The following is a 21,508-nucleotide window of genomic DNA, read 5'->3' on the forward strand; positions in this document are numbered from 1 at the left end:
GGGGTGCATCCCTGATCCCCCATTCCCATTCCCATTCCCATTCCCAATCCCATTCCCACCTGTCAGGGGCGGCTCCATAGCCCAAACCCGGCAGCCCCTCGGCCTCGGGGTGCATCCCGGCTCCCCCATTCCCAATCCCCCATTCCCAATCCCCCATTCCCAATCCCCCATTCCCAATCCCCCAATCCCATTCCCAATCCCCCACTCCCATTCCCAATCCCATTCCCACCTGTCGGGGGCGGCCCCGTAGCCCCGTCCCGGCAGCCCCTCGGCCTCGGGGTGCATCCCGGCTCCCCCATTCCCAATCCCAATCCCCCAATCCCATTCCCAATCCCATTCCCATTCCCAGTCCCATATTCCCAATCCCATTCCCACCTGTCCGGGGCGGTTCCGTAGCCCCGTCCCGGCAGCCCCTCGGGCTCGGGGTGCATCCCGGCTCCCCCAATCCCATCCTCCAATCCCATTCCCAATCCCAATACCCCAATCCCCCATTCCCAATCCCAATCCCATTCCCACCTGTCGGGGGCGGCCCCGTAGCCCCGTCCCGGCAGCCCCTCGGCCTCGGGGTGCATCCCTGATCCCCCATCCCCATCCCCATCCCCATTCCCATTCCCAATCCCATTCCCAATCCCCCATTCCCATTCCCACATTCCCACCTGTCGGGGGCGGCCCCGTAGCCCCGTCCCGGCAGCCCCTCGGCCTCGGGGTGCATCCCTGATCCCCCATCCCCATTCCCATTCCCAATCCCATTCCCACATTCCCACCTGTCGGGGGCGGTCCCGTAGCCCCGTCCCGGCAGCCCCTCGGCCTCGGGGTGCATCCCGGCTCCCCCATTCCCATTCCCAATCCCCCATTCCCACATTCCCACCTGTCGGGGGCGGCCCCGTAGCCCCGTCCCGGCAGCCCCTCGGCCTCGGGGTGCATCCCGGCTCCCGGCTCCTGCCGCTGCTTCCCGGGGCCGTCGCCGCCCTCGGGGTTCCCGTCGGGCTCGGAATTCCCCAGGTCCCAGGAGTTGCCGGCGGCGGCGCCGAAGCCGAAGCCCCCGGAGCCCTCCTGGCCGTAGCCGTAGCCGTAGCCATAGCCCTCGTACCCTGGGGTCGGGAATGAGCCGGGATTCACCGGGATTCACCCGGAATCTGGGATTCACTGGGAATGAGCCGGGATCCACCGGGATTCACCAGGATCCACCAGGAATGAGCCGAGATCCGGGATTCACCGGGAATGAGCCGGGATCCGGGATTCACCAGGATCCACCGGGCATTCAGGATTCACCGGGAGCCACCGGGAATTGGGGATTCACCAAGATCCACCAGGAATTGGGGATTCACCAGGAAGTATTAGGAATTCGGGATTCACCGGGAATGAGCCGGGATCCGGGATTCACCGGGAAGTATCAGGAATTCGGGATTCACCGGGAATGAGCCGGGATCCGGGATTCACCTGGAATCCGGGATTCACCGGGAGCCACCGGGAATTGGGGATTCACCGGGATCCACCGGGAATTGGGGATTCACCGGGAATGAGCCGGGATCCGGGATTCACCTGGAATCCGGGATTCACCGGGAGCCACCGGGAATTGGGGATTCACCGGGATCCACCGGGAATTGGGGATTCACCGGGAATGAGCCGGGATCCACCAGGATTCACCGGGAATGAGCCGGGATCCACCGGGATTCACCGGGAATGAGCAGAGATCCGGGATTCACCAGGAATGAGCAGAGATCCGGGATTCACCGGGAATGAGCCGGGATCTGGGATTCACCGGGAATGAGCCGGGATCTGGGATTCACCGGGAATGAGCCAGGATCTGGGATTCACCGGGAATGAGCAGAGATCCGGGATGCACCGGGAATGAGCCGGGATCTGGGATTCACCGGGAATGAGCTGGGATCTGGGATTCACCAGGATCCACCAGGAATTCAGGATTCACTGGGAATCCAGGATTCACCGGGAATGAGCCAGGATCTGGGATTCACCAGGAGCCACCGGGAATTTGGGATTCACCAGGACTCACTAGGAATTTGGGATTCACCGGGACCCACCAGGAATTCAGGATTCACTGGGACCCACTGGGAATGACCCGGAATCCAGGATTCACTGGGAATTCGGGATTCACTGGGATTCACCGGAAATTTGGGATTCACTGGGATCTACCGGGAATTCGGGATTCGCCGGGAACGAGCTGGGATTCACCGGGACCCACCAGGAATTGGGGATTCACCGGGATCCACCGGGAATTCGGGATTCACCGGGAATGAGCTGGGATCCAGGATTCACTGGGATTCACCAGAAATTCGGGATTCACCAGGATCCACCGGGAATTGGGGATTCACGGGGAAGTATCAGGAATTTAGGATTCTCTAGGATTCACTGGGATTCACCGGGAATTCGGGATCCACCAGGAATTCAGGAGAGTCCTGAGATTTACCAGGAATTCCAGAGAGCCCCAGGATTTACCAGGAATTCAGAATTTACCAGGAATTTGGGGTCGTTTCCATTGAATTTGGGATCATTCCCAGGAAATTTGGGATCGTTCCCACGGAATTTGGGGTAAATCCCATGAAATTTGGGATCGTTCCCATGGAATTTGGGGTCGTTTCCATTGAATTTGGGATCGTTCCCACGGAATTTGGGATCATTCCCATGGAATTTGGGATCGTTCCCACGAAATTTGGGATTGTTCCCATGGAATTTGGGGTTAGTCCTATGGAATCTGGGATCGTTCCCATGAAATTTGGGAATGTTCCTATGGAATTTGGGATCATTCCCATGGAATTTGGGGTCGTTCCCACAAAATTTGGGATTGTTCCCATGGAATTTGGGATCGTTCCCACAAAATTTGGGATTGCTCCCATGGAATTTGGGATCGTTCCCATGGAATTTGGGATCATTCCCACAAAATCTGGGGTCGTTCCCACGAAATTTGGGATCGTTCCCACAAAATTTGGGATTTTCCCTATGGAATTTGGGGTCATTCCCGTGGAATTTGGGATCATTCCCACAAAATTTGGGATTTTCCCTATGGAATTTGGGGTCATTCCCACAGAATGGCCAAAGGGACCCCAAAAATCCCCAATTTTGGACTCAGAGCTGTTTCCCCAACCAAAAATACCGATTTTTTTGTTGGATCTGGTGGGAATTTGGGACTAAAATTTGGGAAAGGAGAGGTGGGAGCTTCCCAAGGGATTGGGGTGGATCCAGGGGGAGGAAATTCCCAGACTTGCCTCTGCTCGAGCCCGAGTTCCAATCTCCGTAGCCTAAAAAACAGAAAAATCCCAGTTAGGCTCCCAAAATCCCCCAAATTCCACCCAAATTCCACCCAAATCCTGAATTTCCATCCAAGCTGGGAAGGATTCCCAGCCCTGGGGGTTTGGGGAGTGTCAGGAAAGGGAAATTCCTGCTGAGAAATTGGGGGAAAAGGGGGAAAAAACAAGGGAAAAGTGGGGAAAATGGGAAAAATTGGGAAAGAATGGGAAAAAATGGGGGGAAATGGGGGAAAAATGGGGGGAAAATGGGGGGGAAATGGGAAAAAAAGGGGAAAAAATTGGGAGAGATGGGAATATATGGGGAAAACAGGAAAAAAATGGGAAAGAATGGGGTAAAACGGGAGAAAAACTGGAAATATTGGGGGGAAATGGGAAAAAATAGGGGAAATTGAGAAAGAATTGGGAAAAATGGGAAAGAATGGGGAAAAATGGGGGAAAAATGGGGGGGAAATGGGGAAAAATGGGGCAAAATGGGGGAAAATTGGGAAAAATGGGGGGAATGGGGGAAAAGGGGGGGGAATGGGGAAAAAATGAGGGGAAATGGGGAAAAAATGGGGAAAAAATGGGGGGAAAATGGGGAAAAAATAGGAGTTGGATCCCGTTCCTGCTGTTGCCGGCTGCCCTCATTACCCAGTGGAATCTCGGCCCTAATTAGCGGCTCCTCATTAGCACAAAAGCCCAATTAAGGGGTTTGGGCGCTCCTTCCCCGCCTCAGGGTGGGAATTCTGCGGGAAGGATTCGAGAATCGCTGCCCGGCCCCTCCAGGTGTGGCCCCGGTGAGGGAACGGGACGGGATTCACGGAAAAACGGGGAAAAATGGGATAAAAACGGGGGGAAATGGGATAAAAACGGGGGGAAAATGGGATAAAAACGGGGAGAAAATGGGATAAAAACGGGGGAAAATGGGATAAAAACGGGGAAAAAACTGAATTAAAACGGCTCGGCAGGGGTCGGGCCGGGAAGGAACCGGGAATTCCTGGGAGCGGGAGAGGGGAACGGGACCGGGCTGGGAGCGAATCCCGGTTTTGGGATCAAATTCCCGGTTTTGGGATCAAATCCCGGTTTTGGGGTGGAACTCCCGGGAATTGGAGCTGTCCCGGTGCCGCTCGTGCCCCGCAGGTTCCCGGTGCCCCCGGCGGCTCCGGCCGGGCCCTCCCGGACACCCCCGGTCCCTCAGGAACATCCCCGGTCCCGGTGTCCCCCCCGGTTCCTCAGAGACACCCCGGGACCCTCACGTCCCCCCCGGTCCCGGTGTCCCCCCGGTGCCCTCAGGGACATCCCCGGTCCCTCACGGCTCCCCTCCATGTCCCGGTGTCCCCCCGGTGCCCTCAGGAACACCCCGGGTCCCTCACGTCGTCCCCGGTCCCTCACGGTCACCCTCGGTTCCTCACGGACCCCCCCCATTGTCCCGGTGTCCCTCAGAGACACCCCCGGTGTCCCTCACGTCCCCCCCGGTCCCTCACGGTCACCCCCGGTCCCTCACGGACATCTCCGTGTCCCGGTGTCCCCCCGGTCCCTCAGGGACCCACCCGGTCCCGGTTCTCTCCGCTCTCCCCTCACGGCTCCCGCCGAACCCCTCACGGTTCCCGCCCCGCCCGCCCCCCCTCACGAACCCCACCGCCCCTCACGGATCCCGCCGGTCCCTCACGGACCCACCGCCCCTCAAAATTTCCCTCAAATTCCCCCAAATCCTGCTCCTCACCGACCCCAGCGGCCCCTCAGGGTTCCGCCGCTCCTCACGGACCCGCCGCCCCTCACGGTTCCCGCTGGCCCTCACGGTTCCCGCTCCTTACCGACCCCAGCGAGTCCCTCACGGACCCCGCCGCCCCTCACAGTTCCCACTCCTCACCGACCCCAGCGAGCCCCTGGCGGCTCCCGCCGCCCCTCACGGACCCCGCCGGCCCCTCCCGGTCCGGGCCGCTCCCGGTGCCCGCGGTCCCTCCCGTCCCGGTGCCGCCCCCTCCCCTCACCGTAGCTCATGATGGCGGCGCCTCCTCCCCTTTCCCGGGCGGTAACGGCGCCGCGCCGCCCCCGCCCCCTCCCGCTGATTGGCCGCGCAGCTCCGCCTCCCCCGCGCTGATTGGTCCGCGAGGCTCGCGCCTCCCATTGGCAACCGGCCGCTGTCTTTCATCGCGTTTCCCGCTCTTCGATTGGTTGAAATGAAAGTCTGCTTGATGAGGAGGCGTGGTTTCAGAGGCTCTGCTCTCCTATTGGTCAGCTGTGCCGGCTTAGGACCTATCGCGTGACAGGCGCGCCTCTGGCCACGCCCCCTAGCCGCAGCGCCGGCAGCTATTGGCTGCCTTCGGTGAGGCCACGCCCACTAGGGCGCCCTCACGTGGCCGCTCGCGGCGGTGCGGTGTCACCTGGGGTCACGTGTCTGTCACGTGTGGCGCGTGTCACGTGTTTGTCACGTGGGTGGCGCGGGGACAGCGCGGGGGTCACGCGAGGGCGGCCCCGAAACCCAAAAACGCCCGAAACCCCCCAAAAACCCCGAAACCCCCAAAAAACCCCAAAAAAACACCCCAAACCCCCCAAAAACACCCGAAACCCTTCAAAAACACCCGAAACCCCCCCACAAAACCACCCAAAACCCCGAAAAACCACCCCAAAAAACACCCCAAAGCCCCAAAGCCCCAAAGCCCGAAAAAAACCAACCCCAAACCCCAAATAACGGCCCCAAACCCCAAATCCTCAATAACGACCCCAAATCCCTGATGTCCCGGTGTCCCCAACTCCCCAAATCCCAAATCTGACCCCAAATCCCCGTCCCAGTGTCCCCAAATCCCCAAATTCCCGTCCCAGTGTCCCCAAATCCCAATCCTCGGGATCATCCCTGGCCCCAAATCCCAAATCCGCATCCCTGGCCCCAAATCCCGGGACCCAGACCCATCCCTGACCCCTCCCTTCCATCAGCCCTCCCTGATTTCCCCAAATTCCCCCCAAATTCCCCCAAATCCCTCTGGAATTCCCTCAAATCCCCCTGGACTTCCCTGGAATTCCCCCAAATCTCCCTGGATTCACCCAAATTCCTCTGGATCGACCCCAAATTTCCCTGGATTTCCCTGGAATGTCCCCAAATTTCCCCTGAATTTCCCTGGATTTGCCCAAATTTCCCTGGATTCACCCAAATTTCCCCGGAATTCCCCAAAATTTCCCTGGAATTTCCCCAAATTTCCCTGGATTCACCCAAATCCCCCTGGATTTCCCCAAATTCCCCCAAATCCCCCTGGATTCACACAAATTTCCCTCTAATTCCCCCAAATCTCCCTGGAATTCCCCAAATTCCCCCAAATTTCCCTGGATTTCCCCCAAACTTCCCTGGAATTCCCCCAAATTTCTTCCAAATTTCCCCAAAATCCCTCTGGATTTCCCCCAAATCTCTCTGGATTCACCCAAATTTCCCTGGAATTCTCCCAAATCCCTCTGGATCTCCCCGAATTTCCTTGGATTCCCCCCAAATTTTCCTGGATTGCTGCCAAATTTCCCTGGATTTGCCCAAGTTTCCCTGGAATTTCCCCAAATCCCCCCACATTTCTCTGGATTCACCCAAATTTCCCTGGAATTCTCCCAAATCCCCCTGGATTTTCCTGAATTTCATTAGATTCTCCCCAAATTTTCCTGGATTCCCCCCAAATTTTCCTGGATTTCCCTCAAATCTCTCCCAAATCCCTCTGGATTTGCCTCAAATTTCCCCGGATTTGCCCAAATTTCCCTGGAATCCCCCCAAATTTCCCTGGATTTGCCCAAGTTTCCCTGGAATTTCCCCAAATTCCCCTCAAATCTCTCCCAAATCCCTCTGGATTTGCCCAAATTTCCCTGGAATTTCCCCAAATCTCCCTGGATTCACCCAAATTTCCCTCAAATTCCCCCAAATCCCTCTGGATTTACCCCAAATTTCCCGGAATTCCCCAAAATTTCCCTGGAATTTCCCCAAATCTCTCTGGATGCACCCAAATTTCCCTGGATTTCCCTGAATTTCCCACGAATTTCCCTCAAATCTCTCCCAAATCCCTCTGGATTTTCCCAGATTTCCCCGGAATTTCCCCAAATTTCCCTGGAATTTCCCCAAATTCCCCTGAATTTCCCCAATTTCCCCTGAATTTCTCTCAAATCTCTCCCAAATCCCTCTGGATTTTCCCAAATTTCCCCGGAATTTCCCCAAATTTCCCTGGAATTTCCCCAAATTCCCCTGAATTTCCCCAATTTCCCCTGAATTTCTCTCAAATCTCTCCCAAATCCCTCTGGATTTTCCCAAATTTCCCCAGAATTCCCCCAAATTTCCCTGGAATTTCCCGAAATTCCCCTGAATTTCCCCGAATTCCCCCGAAATTTCCCTCAAATCTCTCCCAAATCCCTCTGGATTTCCCCAAATTTCTCCAGAATTCCCCAAAATTTCCCTGGAATTTCCTCAAATTCCCCCAAATTTCCCTCAAATCTCTCCCAAATCCCTCTGGATTTCCCCAAATTTCCCTGGAATTTCCCCGGAATTCCCCCAAATTTCCCTGGATTCACCAAAATTTCCCTTAAGTTCCCCCAAATCCCTCTGGATTTACCCCTAATTTCCCCAAATCTCCCTGGATTCACCCAAATCTCCCTGGAATTTTACCAAATTTCTCTGGAATTTCCCCAAATTTCCCTGGATTTGCACAAGTTTCCCTGGAATTTCCCCAAATTCCCCCAAATTTCCCTCAAATCTCTCCCAAATCCCTCTGGATTTGCCCAAATTTCCCTGGATATTCCCAAATTTCCCTGGATTATCCCCAAATTTCCCTGGAATTTCCCCAAATTTCTCTGGATTTCCCTGGAATTTCCCCAAATTCCCCCGAATTTCCCCAAATTTCTCTCAAATCCCTCGCAAATCCCTGTGGATTTCCCAAAATTTCTCTGGATTCACCCAAATTTCCCCGGAATTCCCCAAAATTTCCCTGGGTTTGCCCAAATTTCCCTGGAATTTCCCCAAATTTCCCTCAAATTTCTCCCAAATCCTTCTGGATTTTCCCAAATTTCCCTGAATTTCCCCAAATTCCCCCAAATTTCCTTCAAATCTCTCCCAAATCCCTCTGGATTTGCCCAAATTTCCCCGGAATTCCCCCAAATCCCTCTGGATTTCCCCCAAATCCCTCTGGATTTCCCCCAAATTTCCCTGGAATTCCCCCAAATTTCCCTGGATTCACCCAAATTTCCCTGGAATTTTCCCAAATTTCTCTGGAATTTCCCCAAATTTCCCCAGATTCCCCTGAATTTCCCCAAATTCCCCCAAATTTCGCTCAAATTTCTCCCAAATCCCTCTGGATTTCCCTAAATTTCCCCGGAATTTCCCCAAATTTCCTTGGATATTCCCAAATTTCCCTGGATTTCCCCCAAATTTCCCTGGAATTTCCCTCAAATCTCTCCCAAATCTCTCTGGAATTCCCCAAATCTCTCTGGATTTTCCTGGAATTTCCCCAAATTCCCCCGAATTTCCCCAAATTCCCCCAAATTTCTCTCAAATCTCTCCCAAATCCCTCTGGATTTCCCCCAAATTTCCCTGGATTTCCCCAAATTTTCCCAGAATTCCCCAAAATTTCCCTGGAATTTCCCCAAGTTTCCCCAAATTTCTCTCAAATCTCTCTGGATTTCCCTGGAATCCCCCCAAATTTCCCTGGGATTTCCCAAAATTTCCCTGGATTTCCCCAAATCTCCCTGGATTCACCCAAATTTCCCTGAAATTCTCCCAAATTCCTCTGGATTTACCCCAAATTTCTCTGGAATTTTCCCAAATTTCCCTGAATTTCCCCAAATTCCCCCAAATTTCCCTCAAATCTCTCCCAAATCCCTCTGGATTTGCCCAAATTTCCCTGGATATTCCCAAATTTCCCTGGATTATCCCCAAATTTCCCTGGAATTTCCCCAAATTTCTCTGGATTTCCCTGGAATTTCCCCAAATTCCCCCGAATTTCCCCAAATTTCTCTCAAATCCCTCGCAAATCCCTGTGGATTTCCCAAAATTTCTCTGGATTCACCCAAATTTCCCCGGAATTCCCCAAAATTTCCCTGGGTTTGCCCAAATTTCCCTGGAATTTCCCCAAATTTCCCTCAAATTTCTCCCAAATCCTTCTGGATTTTCCCAAATTTCCCTGAATTTCCCCAAATTCCCCCAAATTTCCTTCAAATCTCTCCCAAATCCCTCTGGATTTGCCCAAATTTCCCCGGAATTCCCCCAAATCCCTCTGGATTTCCCCCAAATCCCTCTGGATTTCCCCCAAATTTCCCTGGAATTCCCCCAAATTTCCCTGGATTCACCCAAATTTCCCTGGAATTTTCCCAAATTTCTCTGGAATTTCCCCAAATTTCCCCAGATTCCCCTGAATTTCCCCAAATTCCCCCAAATTTCGCTCAAATTTCTCCCAAATCCCTCTGGATTTCCCTAAATTTCCCCGGAATTTCCCCAAATTTCCTTGGATATTCCCAAATTTCCCTGGATTTCCCCCAAATTTCCCTGGAATTTCCCTCAAATCTCTCCCAAATCTCTCTGGAATTCCCCAAATCTCTCTGGATTTTCCTGGAATTTCCCCAAATTCCCCCGAATTTCCCCAAATTCCCCCAAATTTCTCTCAAATCTCTCCCAAATCCCTCTGGATTTCCCCCAAATTTCCCTGGATTTCCCCAAATTTTCCCAGAATTCCCCAAAATTTCCCTGGAATTTCCCCAAGTTTCCCCAAATTTCTCTCAAATCTCTCTGGATTTCCCTGGAATCCCCCCAAATTTCCCTGGGATTTCCCAAAATTTCCCTGGATTTCCCCAAATCTCCCTGGATTCACCCAAATTTCCCTGAAATTCTCCCAAATTCCTCTGGATTTACCCCAAATTTCTCTGGAATTTTCCCAAATTTCCCTGAATTTCCCCAAATTCCCCCAAATTTCCCTCAAATCTCTCCCAAATCCCTCTGGATTTCCCCCAAATTTCCCTGGATTTCCCCAAATTTCCCCGGAATTCCCCAAAATTTCCCTGGAATTTCCCCAAGTTTCCCCAAATTTCTCTCAAATCTCTCTGGATTTCCCTGGAATCCCCCCAAATTTCCCTGGGATTTCCCAAAATTTCCCTGGATTTCCCCAAATCTCCCTGGATTCACCCAAATTTCCCTGAAATTCTCCCAAATTCCTCTGGATTTACCCCAAATTTCTCTGGAATTTTCCCAAATTTCCCTGAATTTCCCCAAATTCCCCCAAATTTCCCTCAAATCTCTCCCAAATCCCTCTGGATTTACCCCAAATTTCCCCAAATCTCCCTGGATTCACCCAAATTTCCCTGGATTCCCCCAAATTTCCCTGGAATTTTCCCAAATTTCTCTGGAATTTCCCCAAATTTCCCTGGATTCCCCCGAATTTCCCCAAATTTCCCTGGAATTCCCCAAATTTCCCTGGAATTTCCCCAAATTCCCCCGAATTTCCCTCATATTTCTCCCAAATCCCTCTGGATTTCCCCAAATTTCCCTGGAATTCCCCAAAATTTCCCTGGAATTTCCCCAAATTTCCCTGGATTTTCCTAAATTCCCCCAAATCTCTCCCAAATCCCTCTGGATTTCCCCAAATTTCCCTGGAATTCCCCAAAATTTCCCTGGAATTTCCCCAAATTTCCCTGGATTTTCCTAAATTCCCCCAAATCTCTCCCAAATCTCTCTGGATTTCCCCAAATTTCCCTGAATCCCCTCAGATTTCCCTGAATTTCCCCAAGTTTCCCTGGATTTCCCCAAATTTCCCTCAAATTTCTCCCAAATCTCTCTGGATTTCCCCCAAATTTCCCTGGATTCACCCAAATTTCCCTGGAATTCCCCCAAATTCCCCCAAATTCCCCCCCAGATGCAGAGACTCCGTTTTTCCCGGGAATTCATCTCCAGAAGAATTTAATCCATCGTCCCCCAGCCCCGGGTACAGGAATCGCCGGAAACGTCCCGAAAACGTGGAAAGGAAAAAAAAAAAAAGAAAAAAAAAAAAAAAGAAGAAAAAAACCCAAAAAATTGGAAAAAAAAAAAAAACCAAAAATGTCTCCGTTAAAATTCCTTCCGAAATCCGGAAGTTTCGGGATTCCCAAATAAAAAATTTGATTTCTTTTTATTTTTATTATTTTTTTTTTCCTTCTCTCTCTACACAAATCTAGAGTTTAAAAAAGTCAAGGAAAAAATGGGGAAAAAAACCCAAAAAAAAGGGAATTTGGGGAAGAAACGGAGCCGGATCCTCCCGGAATATTTTGGGCATTTCCCGGATTTTGCTGCCGGGGGGGGGGGAAATTTTGGGAATCAGCAGCGGGAGGAGGAGGAGGAGAGGGGAGAGAATCCCACGGGATTTTCCTTGGGAAAAGTGGGAATTTTGGGAACATGCAACCCCGGAACTGAGGGAATTCCGACATCTACGGGGCCACTAGGAATAAAAAATAAAACCAACAAAATTTAGGAAATAAAAACGAAGAAAAGAACCAAAAAAAAGGAATTTACAACTCCGCCGAAGGTTCCAAATGTACAAAATCCACAGCGCTGCCCCTCCCCCCGCCGGGAATCCACCCTGGGAATTCTGGGAATTCCCTCCGCGGTGGCTTCTTTGGGATCAAAAAGGGGAATTTCCGTTCCGGTGCTCCGGTACCGGCGGGGGAGGGCGGGATCCCCCCGGGCCGGCCCCGCTCCGCTCCCCCCGCGGCGCTCGGGGCTCGGGGCCGCCGCTCCCGGTGCCGCTCCCGGGGCCGCTCCGGTGCCGCTCCCGGTGCCGCTCCCGGTGCCGCTCCCGGGGCCGCTCCGGTGCCGCTCCCGGTGCCGCTCCCGGAGCCGCTCCGGGGCCGCTCCGGGGCCGCTCCCGGTGCCGCTCCCGGTGCCGCTCCGGGGCCGCTCCGGGTGCCGCTCCCGGTGCCGCTCCCGGGGCCGCTCCGGGGCCGCTCCCGGGGCCGCTCCCGGTGCCGCTCCCGGTGCCGCTCCGGTGCCGCTCCGGGGCCGCTCCCGGAGCCGCTCCGGGGCCGCTCCGGGGCCGCTCCCGGTGCCGCTCCCGGTGCCGCTCCGGGGCCGCTCCGGGTGCCGCTCCCGGTGCCGCTCCCGGTGCCGCTCCGGGGCCGCTCCCGGGGCCGCTCCCGGTGCCGCTCCCGGTGCCGCTCCGGTGCCGCTCCCGGGGCCGCTCCCGGTGCCGCTCCCGGTGCCGCTCCCGGGCCGGTTTCGCTTTCATTTCCGTGGGTTTTTTTTTTTTTTTTCCTTTCGTTTCTTTTTGTGTGTGTGGTTTTTTTTTTAATTCCCGGGATTTTTTTTTTTTTGGGAATTTTTTTCAGGGAGCCTCAGCCAGGGCCGGGGGCTCCGGGGGGGCCTCGGCGCGGCAGGGATCGGCCTTGGAGAAATTCATGTCGAGGATGTGGCGCTGCAGGTGCCGCACCCACTCCTCCTGGATGGACAGCGGGCCCTGGAACTCCACCTCGCAGAACCTGCGGGGAAAAACAAACCGCCTTCAGAGGAATCCCGGGATTTCAATGGGAATTACCGGGATTTCAGGAAGAGTTCCTGGGATTTCGGGAGGAATCCCTGGGTTTTCAGAGGGAATTCCCAGGATTTCGGGAGGAGTTCTCGGGATTTCACAGGGAATTCCCAGGATTTCGGCTGAAATTCCTGGGGTTTCAGAGGGAATTCTCGGGATTTCACTGGGAATTACCGGGATTTCGGGAGGAATCCCTGGGTTTTCAGAGGGAATTACCGCGATTTCACCAGGAATTCCCGGGATTTCGGGAGGAATTCCCAGGATTTCAGGAGGAGTTCCCCGGTTTCAGGCAGGAATTCCCGAGATTTCAGGAGGAATTCCCCGGTTTCAGGCAGGAATTCCCGGGATTTCAGGAGGAATTCCGGGGATTTCACAGGGAATTCCCGGGATTTCGGGAAGAATTCCCGGGATTTCACCTGAAATTCCCGGGATTTTGGGAGGAGTTCCCAGGATTTCGGGAGGAATTCCCGGGATTTCAGCAAGAATTCCTGGGATTTCACCTGGAATTCCCGGGATTTCAGGCAGGAATTCCCAGGATTTCGGGAAGAATTCCCAGGATTTCAGGAGGAATTCCCAGGTTTCAGGCAGGAATTCCAGGGATTTCACAGGGAATCACCGGGATTTCGGGCAGGAATTCCTGGGATTTCACCTGGAATTCCCGGGATTTTGGGAGGAGTTCCCAGGATTTCACAGGGAATTCCCGGGATTTCGGCAACAGTTCCTGGGATTTCACAGGGAATTCCCGAGATTTCACAGAGAATTACCGGGATTTCAGGAAGAATTCCTGGGATTTTGGTAAGAGTTCCCAGGATTTCACAGGGAATTCCCAGGATTTCGGGAAGAATCCCTGGTTTTCAGAGGGAATTCCCGGGATTTTGGGAAGAGTTCCCAGGATTTCACAGGGAATTACCAGGATTTCGGCAGGAGTTCCCGGGATTTCACCTGGAATTCCCAGGATTTCAGGCAGAAATTCCTGGGATTTCATCTGGAATTCCCGGGATTTCAGCTGGAATTCCTGCGGTTTCAGGAACAATTCCCGGGATTTCACCTGGAATTCCCGGGATTTTGGGAGGAGTTCCCAGGATTTCACAGGGAATTCCCGGGATTTTGGCAGGGAATTCCCGGGACTTCGGGAAGAATTCCTGGGATTTCGGCAGGAATTCCCGGGATTTCACAGGGAATTCCCGGGATTTCGGCAGAAGTTCCCAGGATTTCACCTGCAATTCCCGGGATTTTGGGAAGAGTTCCCAGGATTTCACAGGGAATTCCCGTGATTTCAGGGGGAATTCCGGGGATTTCAGAGGGAATCCCGGGATTTCACAGGGAACAGTTCCCGGGATTTCACAGGGAACAGTTCCCGGGATTTCAGAGGGAATTCCCAGGATTTTGGGAAGAATTCCTGGGTTTTCACAGGGAATTCCCGGGATTTTGGGAGGAGTTCCCAGGATTTCACCTGGAATTCCTGGGATTTCGGCAACAGTTCCTGGGATTTCACAGGGAATTCCCGAGATTTCACAGAGAATTACCGGGATTTCAGGAAGAATTCCTGGGATTTTGGTAAGAGTTCCCAGGATTTCACAGGGAATTCCCGGGATTTCGGGAGGAATCCCTGGGTTTTCAGAGGGAACTCCCGGGATTTTGGGAAGAGTTCTCGGGATTTCACAGGAAATTCCCGGGATTTCAGAGGGAATTCCCAGGATTTCGGGAAGAATTCCTGGATTTTCACAGGGAATTCCCGGATTTCGGCAGGAGTTCCTGGGATTTCACAGGGAACAGTTCCCGGGATTTCAGGCTGGAATTCCCAGGTTTCAGGCAGGAATTCCCGGGATTTTGGGAACAATTCCCGGGATTTCACCTGGAATTCTCGGGATTTCGGGAACAGTTCCTGGGATTTCACAGGGAATTCCCGGGATTTCGGGAGGAATTCCCGGGATTTCGGCTGGAATTCCTGGGGTTTCAGGAACAATTCCCAGGATTTCACCTGGAATTCCTCGGATTTCGGGAGGAATCCCTGGGTTTTCAGAGGGAATTCCCGGTATTTTGGGAGGAATTCCCGGGATTTCGGCAACAGTTCCCAGGTTTCATTCAGGAATTCCTGGGATTTTGGGAACAATTCCCGGGACTTCACCTGGAATTCCTGGGATTTCGGCAACAATTCCCGGGATTTCGGTAGGAGTTCCCGGGATTTCAGGAGGAAGTCCCGGGATTTCAGAGGATATTCCCAGGTTTTCAGAGGGAATTCCCGGGATTTCACAGGGAACAGTTCCCAGGATTTCACAGGGAACAGTTCCTGGGATTTCACAGGAAATTCCCAGGATTTCAGCAGGAATTCCCAGGTTTTCAGCTGGAATTCCCAGGTTTTCATCAAGAATTCCTGCATTTCAGGCAGGAATTCCCAAGTTTTGGGCTGCAATTCCCAGGTTTCAGCTGGATTTCCCGGGATTTCAGAGGGAATTCCGGGATTTGGGGCAGGAATTCCCAGGTTTTGGGCTGGAATTCCTGGATTTCAGGAGGAATGGGGAGAATCCCCCCAAAACCAGCCCCACCTGCACTTGAGGGTGTAGATGTTGCCCACGAACTTGACCAGCGAGGTCTGCGGCGGGCGCGGCACCAGGGCGGGCACCGGGCGCACGCGCGGCGGCGGCCGCGGCTCCGGAAGCTTCCGCGGGAATTCGGCGCCGGGCTCGGCCTCGCGGGGCAGCGGCGGCTCCAGGGGCCGCGCCTGGCGCCGCTCGAACTCTGGGGAGGAGGGAATTCGGGATGAGGGAATTTGGGAATGAGGGAATTTGGGAGTGAGGGAATTTGGGGATGAGGGAATTTGGGGATGAGGGAATTTGGGAGTGAGGGAATTTGGGGATGAGGGAATTTGGGAGTGAGGGAATTTGGGATGAGGGAATTTGGGAGTGAGGGAATTTGGGATGAGGGAATTTGGGAATGAGGGAATTTGGGATGAGGGAATTTGGGGATGAGGGAATTTGGGATGAGGGAATTTGGGAGTGAGGGAATTTGGGAATGAGGGAATTTGGGAGTGAGGGAATTTGGGAATTTGGGCATGAGGGAATTTGGGAGTGAGGGAATTTGGGGATGAGGGAATTTGGGAGTGAGGGAATTTGGGAATTTGGGCATGAGGGAATTTGGGAGTGAGGGAATTTGGGGATGAGGGAATTTGGGAGTGAGGGAATTTGGGAATTTGGGCATGAGGGAATTTGGGAGTGAGGGAATTTGGGGATGAGGGAATTTGGGAGTGAGGGAATTTGGGAGTGAGGGAATTTGGGAATGAGGGAATTTGGGGATGAGGGAATTTGGGGATGAGGGAATTTGGGAGTGAGAGAATTCGGGGATGAGGGAATTTGGGGATGAGGGAATTTGGGGATGAGGGAATTCGGAATGAGGGAATTTGGGGATGAGGGAATTTGGGAGTGAGGGAATTTGGGATGAGGGAATTTGGGAGTGAGGGAATTTGGGGATGAGGGAATTTGGGAATGAGGGAATTTGGGAGTGAGGGAATTTGGGGATGAGGGAATTTGGGAATGAGGGAATTTGGGAGTGAGGGAATTTGGGATGAGGGAATTTGGGAATGAGGGAATTTGGGATGAGGGAATTTGGGGATGAGGGAATTTGGGATGAGGGAATTTGGGAGTGAGGTAATTTGGGGATGAGGGAATTTGGGAATGAGGGAATTTGGGAGTGAGGGAATTTGGGAATGAGGGAATTTGGGAGTGAGGGAATTTGGGAATTTGGGCATGAGGGAATTTGGGAGTGAGGGAATTTGGGGATGAGGGAATTTGGGAGTGAGGGAATTTGGGAATTTGGGCATGAGGGAATTTGGGAGTGAGGGAATTTGGGGATGAGGGAATTTGGGAGTGAGGGAATTTGGGAGTGAGGGAATTTGGGATGAGGGAATTTGGGGATGAGGGAATTTGGGATGAGGAAATTTGGGAATGAGGGAATTTGGGAGTGAGGGAATTTGGGGATGAGGGAATTTGGGGATGAGGGAATTTGGGGATGAGGGAATTTGGGAATGAGGGAATTTGGGAATGAGGGAATTTGGGAGTGAGGGAATTTGGGGGTGAGGGAATTTGGGAGTGAGGGAATTTGGGAGTGAGGGAATTTGGGATGAGGGAATTTGGGATGAGGGAATTTGGGATGAGGGAATTTGGGAATGAGGGAATTTGGGAATGAGGGAATTTGGGATGAGGGAATTTGGGGATGAGGGAATTTGGGAATGAGGGAATTTGGGATGAGGGAATTTGGGAATGAGGGAATTTGGGGATGAGGGAATTTGGGGATGAGGGAATTTGGGGATGAGGGAATTTGGGAGTGAGGGAATTTGGGAGTGAGGGAATTTGGGGATGAGGGAATTTGGGGATGAGGGACTTTGGGGATGAGGGACTTTGGGAGTGAAGGGATTTGGGAATGAGGGAATTTGGGATGAGGGAATTTGGGAATGAGGGAATTCGGGAGTGAGGGAATTCGGGAGTGAGGGAATTTGGGGATGAGGGAATTTGGGGATGAGGGAATTTGGGGATGAGGGAATTTGGGGATGAGGGAATTTGGGGATGAGGGAATTTGGGAATGAAGGAATTTGGGAATGAGGGAATTTGGGAATTTGGGAATTTGGGAATGAGGGAATTTGGGAATTTGAGAATGAGGGAATTTGGGGATTTGGGAATTTGGGGATTTGGGAATTTGGGAATGAGGGAATTTGGGAGTGAGGGAATTTGGGAGTGAGGGAATTTGGGAGTGAGGGAATTTGGGAGTGAGGGAATTTGGGAATGAGGGAATTTGGGAGTGAGGGAATTTGGGAGTGAGGGAATTTGGGGATGAGGGAATTTGGGAATGAAGGAATTTGGGGATGAGGGAATTTGGGGATGAGGGAATTTGGGGATGAGGGAATTTGGGAGTGAGGGAATTTGGGAGTGAGGGAATTTGGGAGTGAGGGAATTTGGGAATGAGGGAATTTGGGAATGAGGGAATTTGGGGGTGAGGGAATTTGGGAGTGAGGGAATTTGGGAATTTGGGGATGAGGGAATTTGGGGATGAGGGAATTTGGGGATTTGGGAATTTGGGGATTTGGGAATTTGGGAATGAGGGAATTTGGGAATGAGGGAATTTGGGAATGAGGGAATTTGGGAATGAGGGAATTTGGGGATGAGGGAATTTGGGAATGAGGGAATTTGGGAATGAGGGAATTTGGGAATGAGGGAATTTGGGAATGAGGGAATTTGGGAATGAGGGAATTTGGGAATGAGGGAATTTGGGAATGAGGGAATTTGGGGATGAGGGAATTTGGGGATGAGGGAATTTGGGGATGAGGGAATTTGGGAGTGAGGGAATTTGAGATGAGGGAATTTGGAATGAGGGAATTTGGGTATGAGGGAATTTGGGAATTGGGGGGGGCTGGGCTGGGTCACAGGCACAGAGCTCGGAGCGTTTCTGGGCCCCGGTGCCGGCCCTGGTCCCGTCCCCATTCCCAATTTCACATCCCCATTCCCATCCCCAATCCCAATCCCGTCCCCATCCCCAATTTCACATCCCCATTCCCAATCCCAATCCTGTCCCCATTCCCAATTTCACATCCCCATTCCTACATTCCCATCCCCATTCCCAATTTCACATCCCCAGCCCCAATCCTGTCCCCATCCCCAATTTCCCATCCCCATTCCCAATTTCACATCCCCCCCATTCCCATCCCCAATCCCGTCTCCATCCCCAATTTCACATTTCTAATCCCCATTCCCAATCCTGTCCCCATTCCCATTCCCAATTTCACATTTCTAATCCCCATTCCCATCCCCAATCCCATTCCCATCCCCATTCCCACGCCCAATTCCCTGCTCCCATTCCTGTCCCACTCTGCTCATTCACCTTGACCATTCCCACCCCAAACCCCACAATTCCCATTTTCCCCATTCCCAACCCCACAATTCCCACATTTCCCACCCAATCCCCATTCCCCCTGCAGCACTCACTGCTGAAGTTGCCCCTCTGCTCCTCCACCTTGACCAGCCCCGCCCCAATCCCAAACCCCACAATTCCCACTCCAAACCCCACAATTCCCATTTTTCCATCCCCAAACCCCACATTTCCCACCCCAAACCCCACAATCCCCATCCCCCCCGCAGCACTCACTGCTGAAGTTGCCCCTCTGCTCCTCCACCTTGACCAGCCCCGCCGCAATCCCAAACCCCACAATTCCCATTCCCAACCCCACATTTCCCATTCCCAACCCCACAATTCCCACAATCCCCATTCCCAAACCCCACAATTCCCACCCCAAACCCCACAAACCCCATTTCCCCCGCAGCACTCACTGCTGAAGTTGCCCCTCTGCTCCTCCACCTTGACCACTCCTCTCTCTCATTTCCCATCCCCAACCCCACAATTCCCATCCCAAACCCCACATTTCCCATTCCCAAACCCCAAAATTCCCACAATTCCCATTTTCCCCACCCCAGACCCCATTTCCCCCCGCAGCACTCACTGCTGAAGTTGCCCCTCTGCTCCTCCACCTTGACCACTCCTCTCTCTCATTTCCCATCCCCAACCCCACAATTCCCCTTTTCCCACCCCAAACCCCACATTTCTCATTCCCAAACCCCACAATTCCCACCCCAAATCCCCCAAACCCCATTTCCCCCCCCAGCACTCACTGCTGAAGTTGCCCCTCTGCTCCTCCACCTTGACCAGCCCCAGGGGCGAGCCCAGCCCCCGGTCGGCGCCCTCGGGGCCCTTGCCGCAGTCTGCCAGCGCCGCCTCGGCCGCCAGCCCGCCCTTGGGCAGGAAGGGCACGGCCAGGGCCGAGCCCCGCGGCTCCCGGGGGTGCGCCGAGCTGCGGAACTTCTTGGAGAAGGGGCGCCCGCCCTGGATGTAGCTGCGGTAGGCGCCGGCCTTGTGGGGCCGGTGCCGGATCCACTCGCGCAGCGTCTCGATGGGGGAGCCGTTCACGCACCACTCGGTGACGCCGAACTGCCGCAGGTGCGCCCGGGCGTGGCTGGCCAGAGCCTTCCTGTTCTCAAAGTACAGCCCACACAGCTCGCAGCAGGCCTCTGCTGCTGGGAAATGGGGAAAAAATGGGGGAAAATGGGAAAAAACGGGATTAAAATGGGGTTAAAATAGAGAAAAATGGGGTTAAAATAGTGAAAACTGGGAAAAAAATGGGATTTAACACCAAAGTGCCGCAGGTGCGCCCGGGCGTGGCTGGCCAGGGCCTGCCTGTTCTCAAAGTACAGCCCGCAGAGCTCGCAGCAGGCCTCTGCTGCTGGGAAATAAAAGGGTTAAAATGGGGAAAATGGGGTTAAAATAGTGAAAAATGGGATTTAACACTGAACTGCCGCAGGTGCGCCCGGGCGTGGCTGGCCAGCGCCTTCCTGTTCTCAAAGTACAGCCCGCACAGCTCGCAGCAGGCCTCTGCTGCTGGGAAATAAAAGGGTTAAAATGGGGTTAAAATGGGAAAAAATGGGATTATTGTAGTGCAAATGGGATATGGGCATTGCTAGAGGTGCCGCAGGTGCGCCCGGGCGTGGCTGGCCAGAGCCTTCCTGTTCTCAAAGTACAGCCCACAGAGCTCACAGCAGGCCTCTGCTGCTGGGAAATGGGGAAAAACAGGGAAAAATGGGGAAAAATGGGGTTAAAATACAGAAAAATGGGAAAAATCAGGAGCTAAAAGAGTGAAAATTGGGTATGGGCATTGCTAGAGGTGCCGCAGGTGCGCCCGGGCGTGGCTGGCCAGAGCCTTCCTGTTCTCAAAGTACAGCCCACACAGCTCGCAGCAGGCCTCTGCTGCTGGGAAATGGGGAAAAAAGGGTTAAAATGGGGAAAAATGGGGTTATTATAGTGAAAAAGGGGATTTAACACTGAACTGCCACAGGTGCGCCCGGGCGTGGCTGGCCAGCGCCTTCCTGTTCTCAAAGTACAGCCCACAGAGCTCACAGCAGGCCTCTGCTGCTGGGAAATGGGGAAAAAAGGGTTAAAATGGGTTAAAATGGGGTTAAAATAGAGAAAAATGGGAAAAACGGGATTAAACACCGAACTGCCGCAGGTGCGCCCGGGCGTGGCTGGCCAGCGCCTTCCTGTTCTCAAAGTACAGCCCGCACAGCTCGCAGCAGGCCTCTGCTGCTGGGAAATGGGGAAAAAAGGGTTAAAATGGGAAAAAATGGGAAAAAACAGGAGCTAAAATAGTGCAAATGGGATATAGGCATTGCCAGAGGTGCCGCAGGTGCACCCGGGCGTGGCTGGCCAGGGCCTTCCTGTTCTCAAAGTACAGCCCGCAGAGCTCGCAGCAGGCCTCTGCTGCTGGGAAATGGGGAAAAACGGGGAAAAAATGGGGTTAAAATAGAGAAAAATGGGAAAAATCAGGAGCTAAAAGAGTGAAAATTGGATATGGGCAGTGCTAGAGGTGCCGCAGGTGCGCCCGGGCGTGGCTGGCCAGCGCCTTCCTGTTCTCAAAGTACAGCCCACACAGCTCACAGCAGGGAGAACATGGAAAAATGGGGAAAAATGGGAAAAAAGGGAAAAAAATGGGAAAAACCATGCTGCCAGCCAATGTCAGAAACATCCCAAAGACATCACAAAATCATCCCAACCATCCCAAAACCACCCAAAGATCCCAAAAATCCCAAAACCATCCCGATTTCCCCGTGGCACTCACAGGCGTTGTCGTGCAGGGCCTTGGCCTTGAAGCCCAGCTCGAAGGCTCTTCCAGCTCATCCCAAAGATCCCAAAACCATCCCGAAACCACCCCAAAGATCCCAAAAATCC

At 53.3% G+C, this 21,508-nt stretch overlaps 2 protein-coding genes and 1 long non-coding RNA gene across 3 annotated transcripts in view; all 3 read right to left on the reverse strand.

The window, feature by feature from the left end:
- Nucleotides 1-924, reverse strand: part of LOC311164388 (2-hydroxyacyl-CoA lyase 2-like) — a gene marked incomplete at its 5' end in the record, with an annotated part of 18,163 nt that extends 17,239 nt beyond the window's left edge. The window contains 1 exon segment of the mRNA XM_084223827.1: nucleotides 757-924. Coding sequence (XP_084079953.1) covers nucleotides 757-924 — 168 coding nt within the window.
- A 45-nt stretch (nucleotides 925-969) lies between these two features.
- Nucleotides 970-5,290, reverse strand: LOC311164459. Its single transcript, XR_014616860.1, has 3 exons — nucleotides 5,237-5,290; nucleotides 3,225-3,257; nucleotides 970-1,091 (listed from the first exon to the last, which is right to left on the reverse strand). It is a non-coding gene; the product is annotated as an uncharacterized lncRNA (long non-coding RNA).
- A 7,236-nt stretch (nucleotides 5,291-12,526) lies between these two features.
- LOC311164473 (protein Wiz-like) overlaps nucleotides 12,527-21,508 on the reverse strand; it is a 69,201-nt gene continuing 60,219 nt past the window's right edge. The window contains 3 exon segments of the mRNA XM_084223945.1: nucleotides 12,527-12,698; nucleotides 15,295-15,487; nucleotides 19,402-19,800. Coding sequence (XP_084080071.1) covers nucleotides 12,545-12,698; nucleotides 15,295-15,487; nucleotides 19,402-19,800 — 746 coding nt within the window. The 3' untranslated portion in view covers nucleotides 12,527-12,544.

This window comes from Fringilla coelebs (genome assembly GCF_963513975.1).
Source record: "Fringilla coelebs genome assembly, chromosome: 32".
Lineage (NCBI taxonomy): Eukaryota > Metazoa > Chordata > Aves > Passeriformes > Fringillidae > Fringilla > Fringilla coelebs.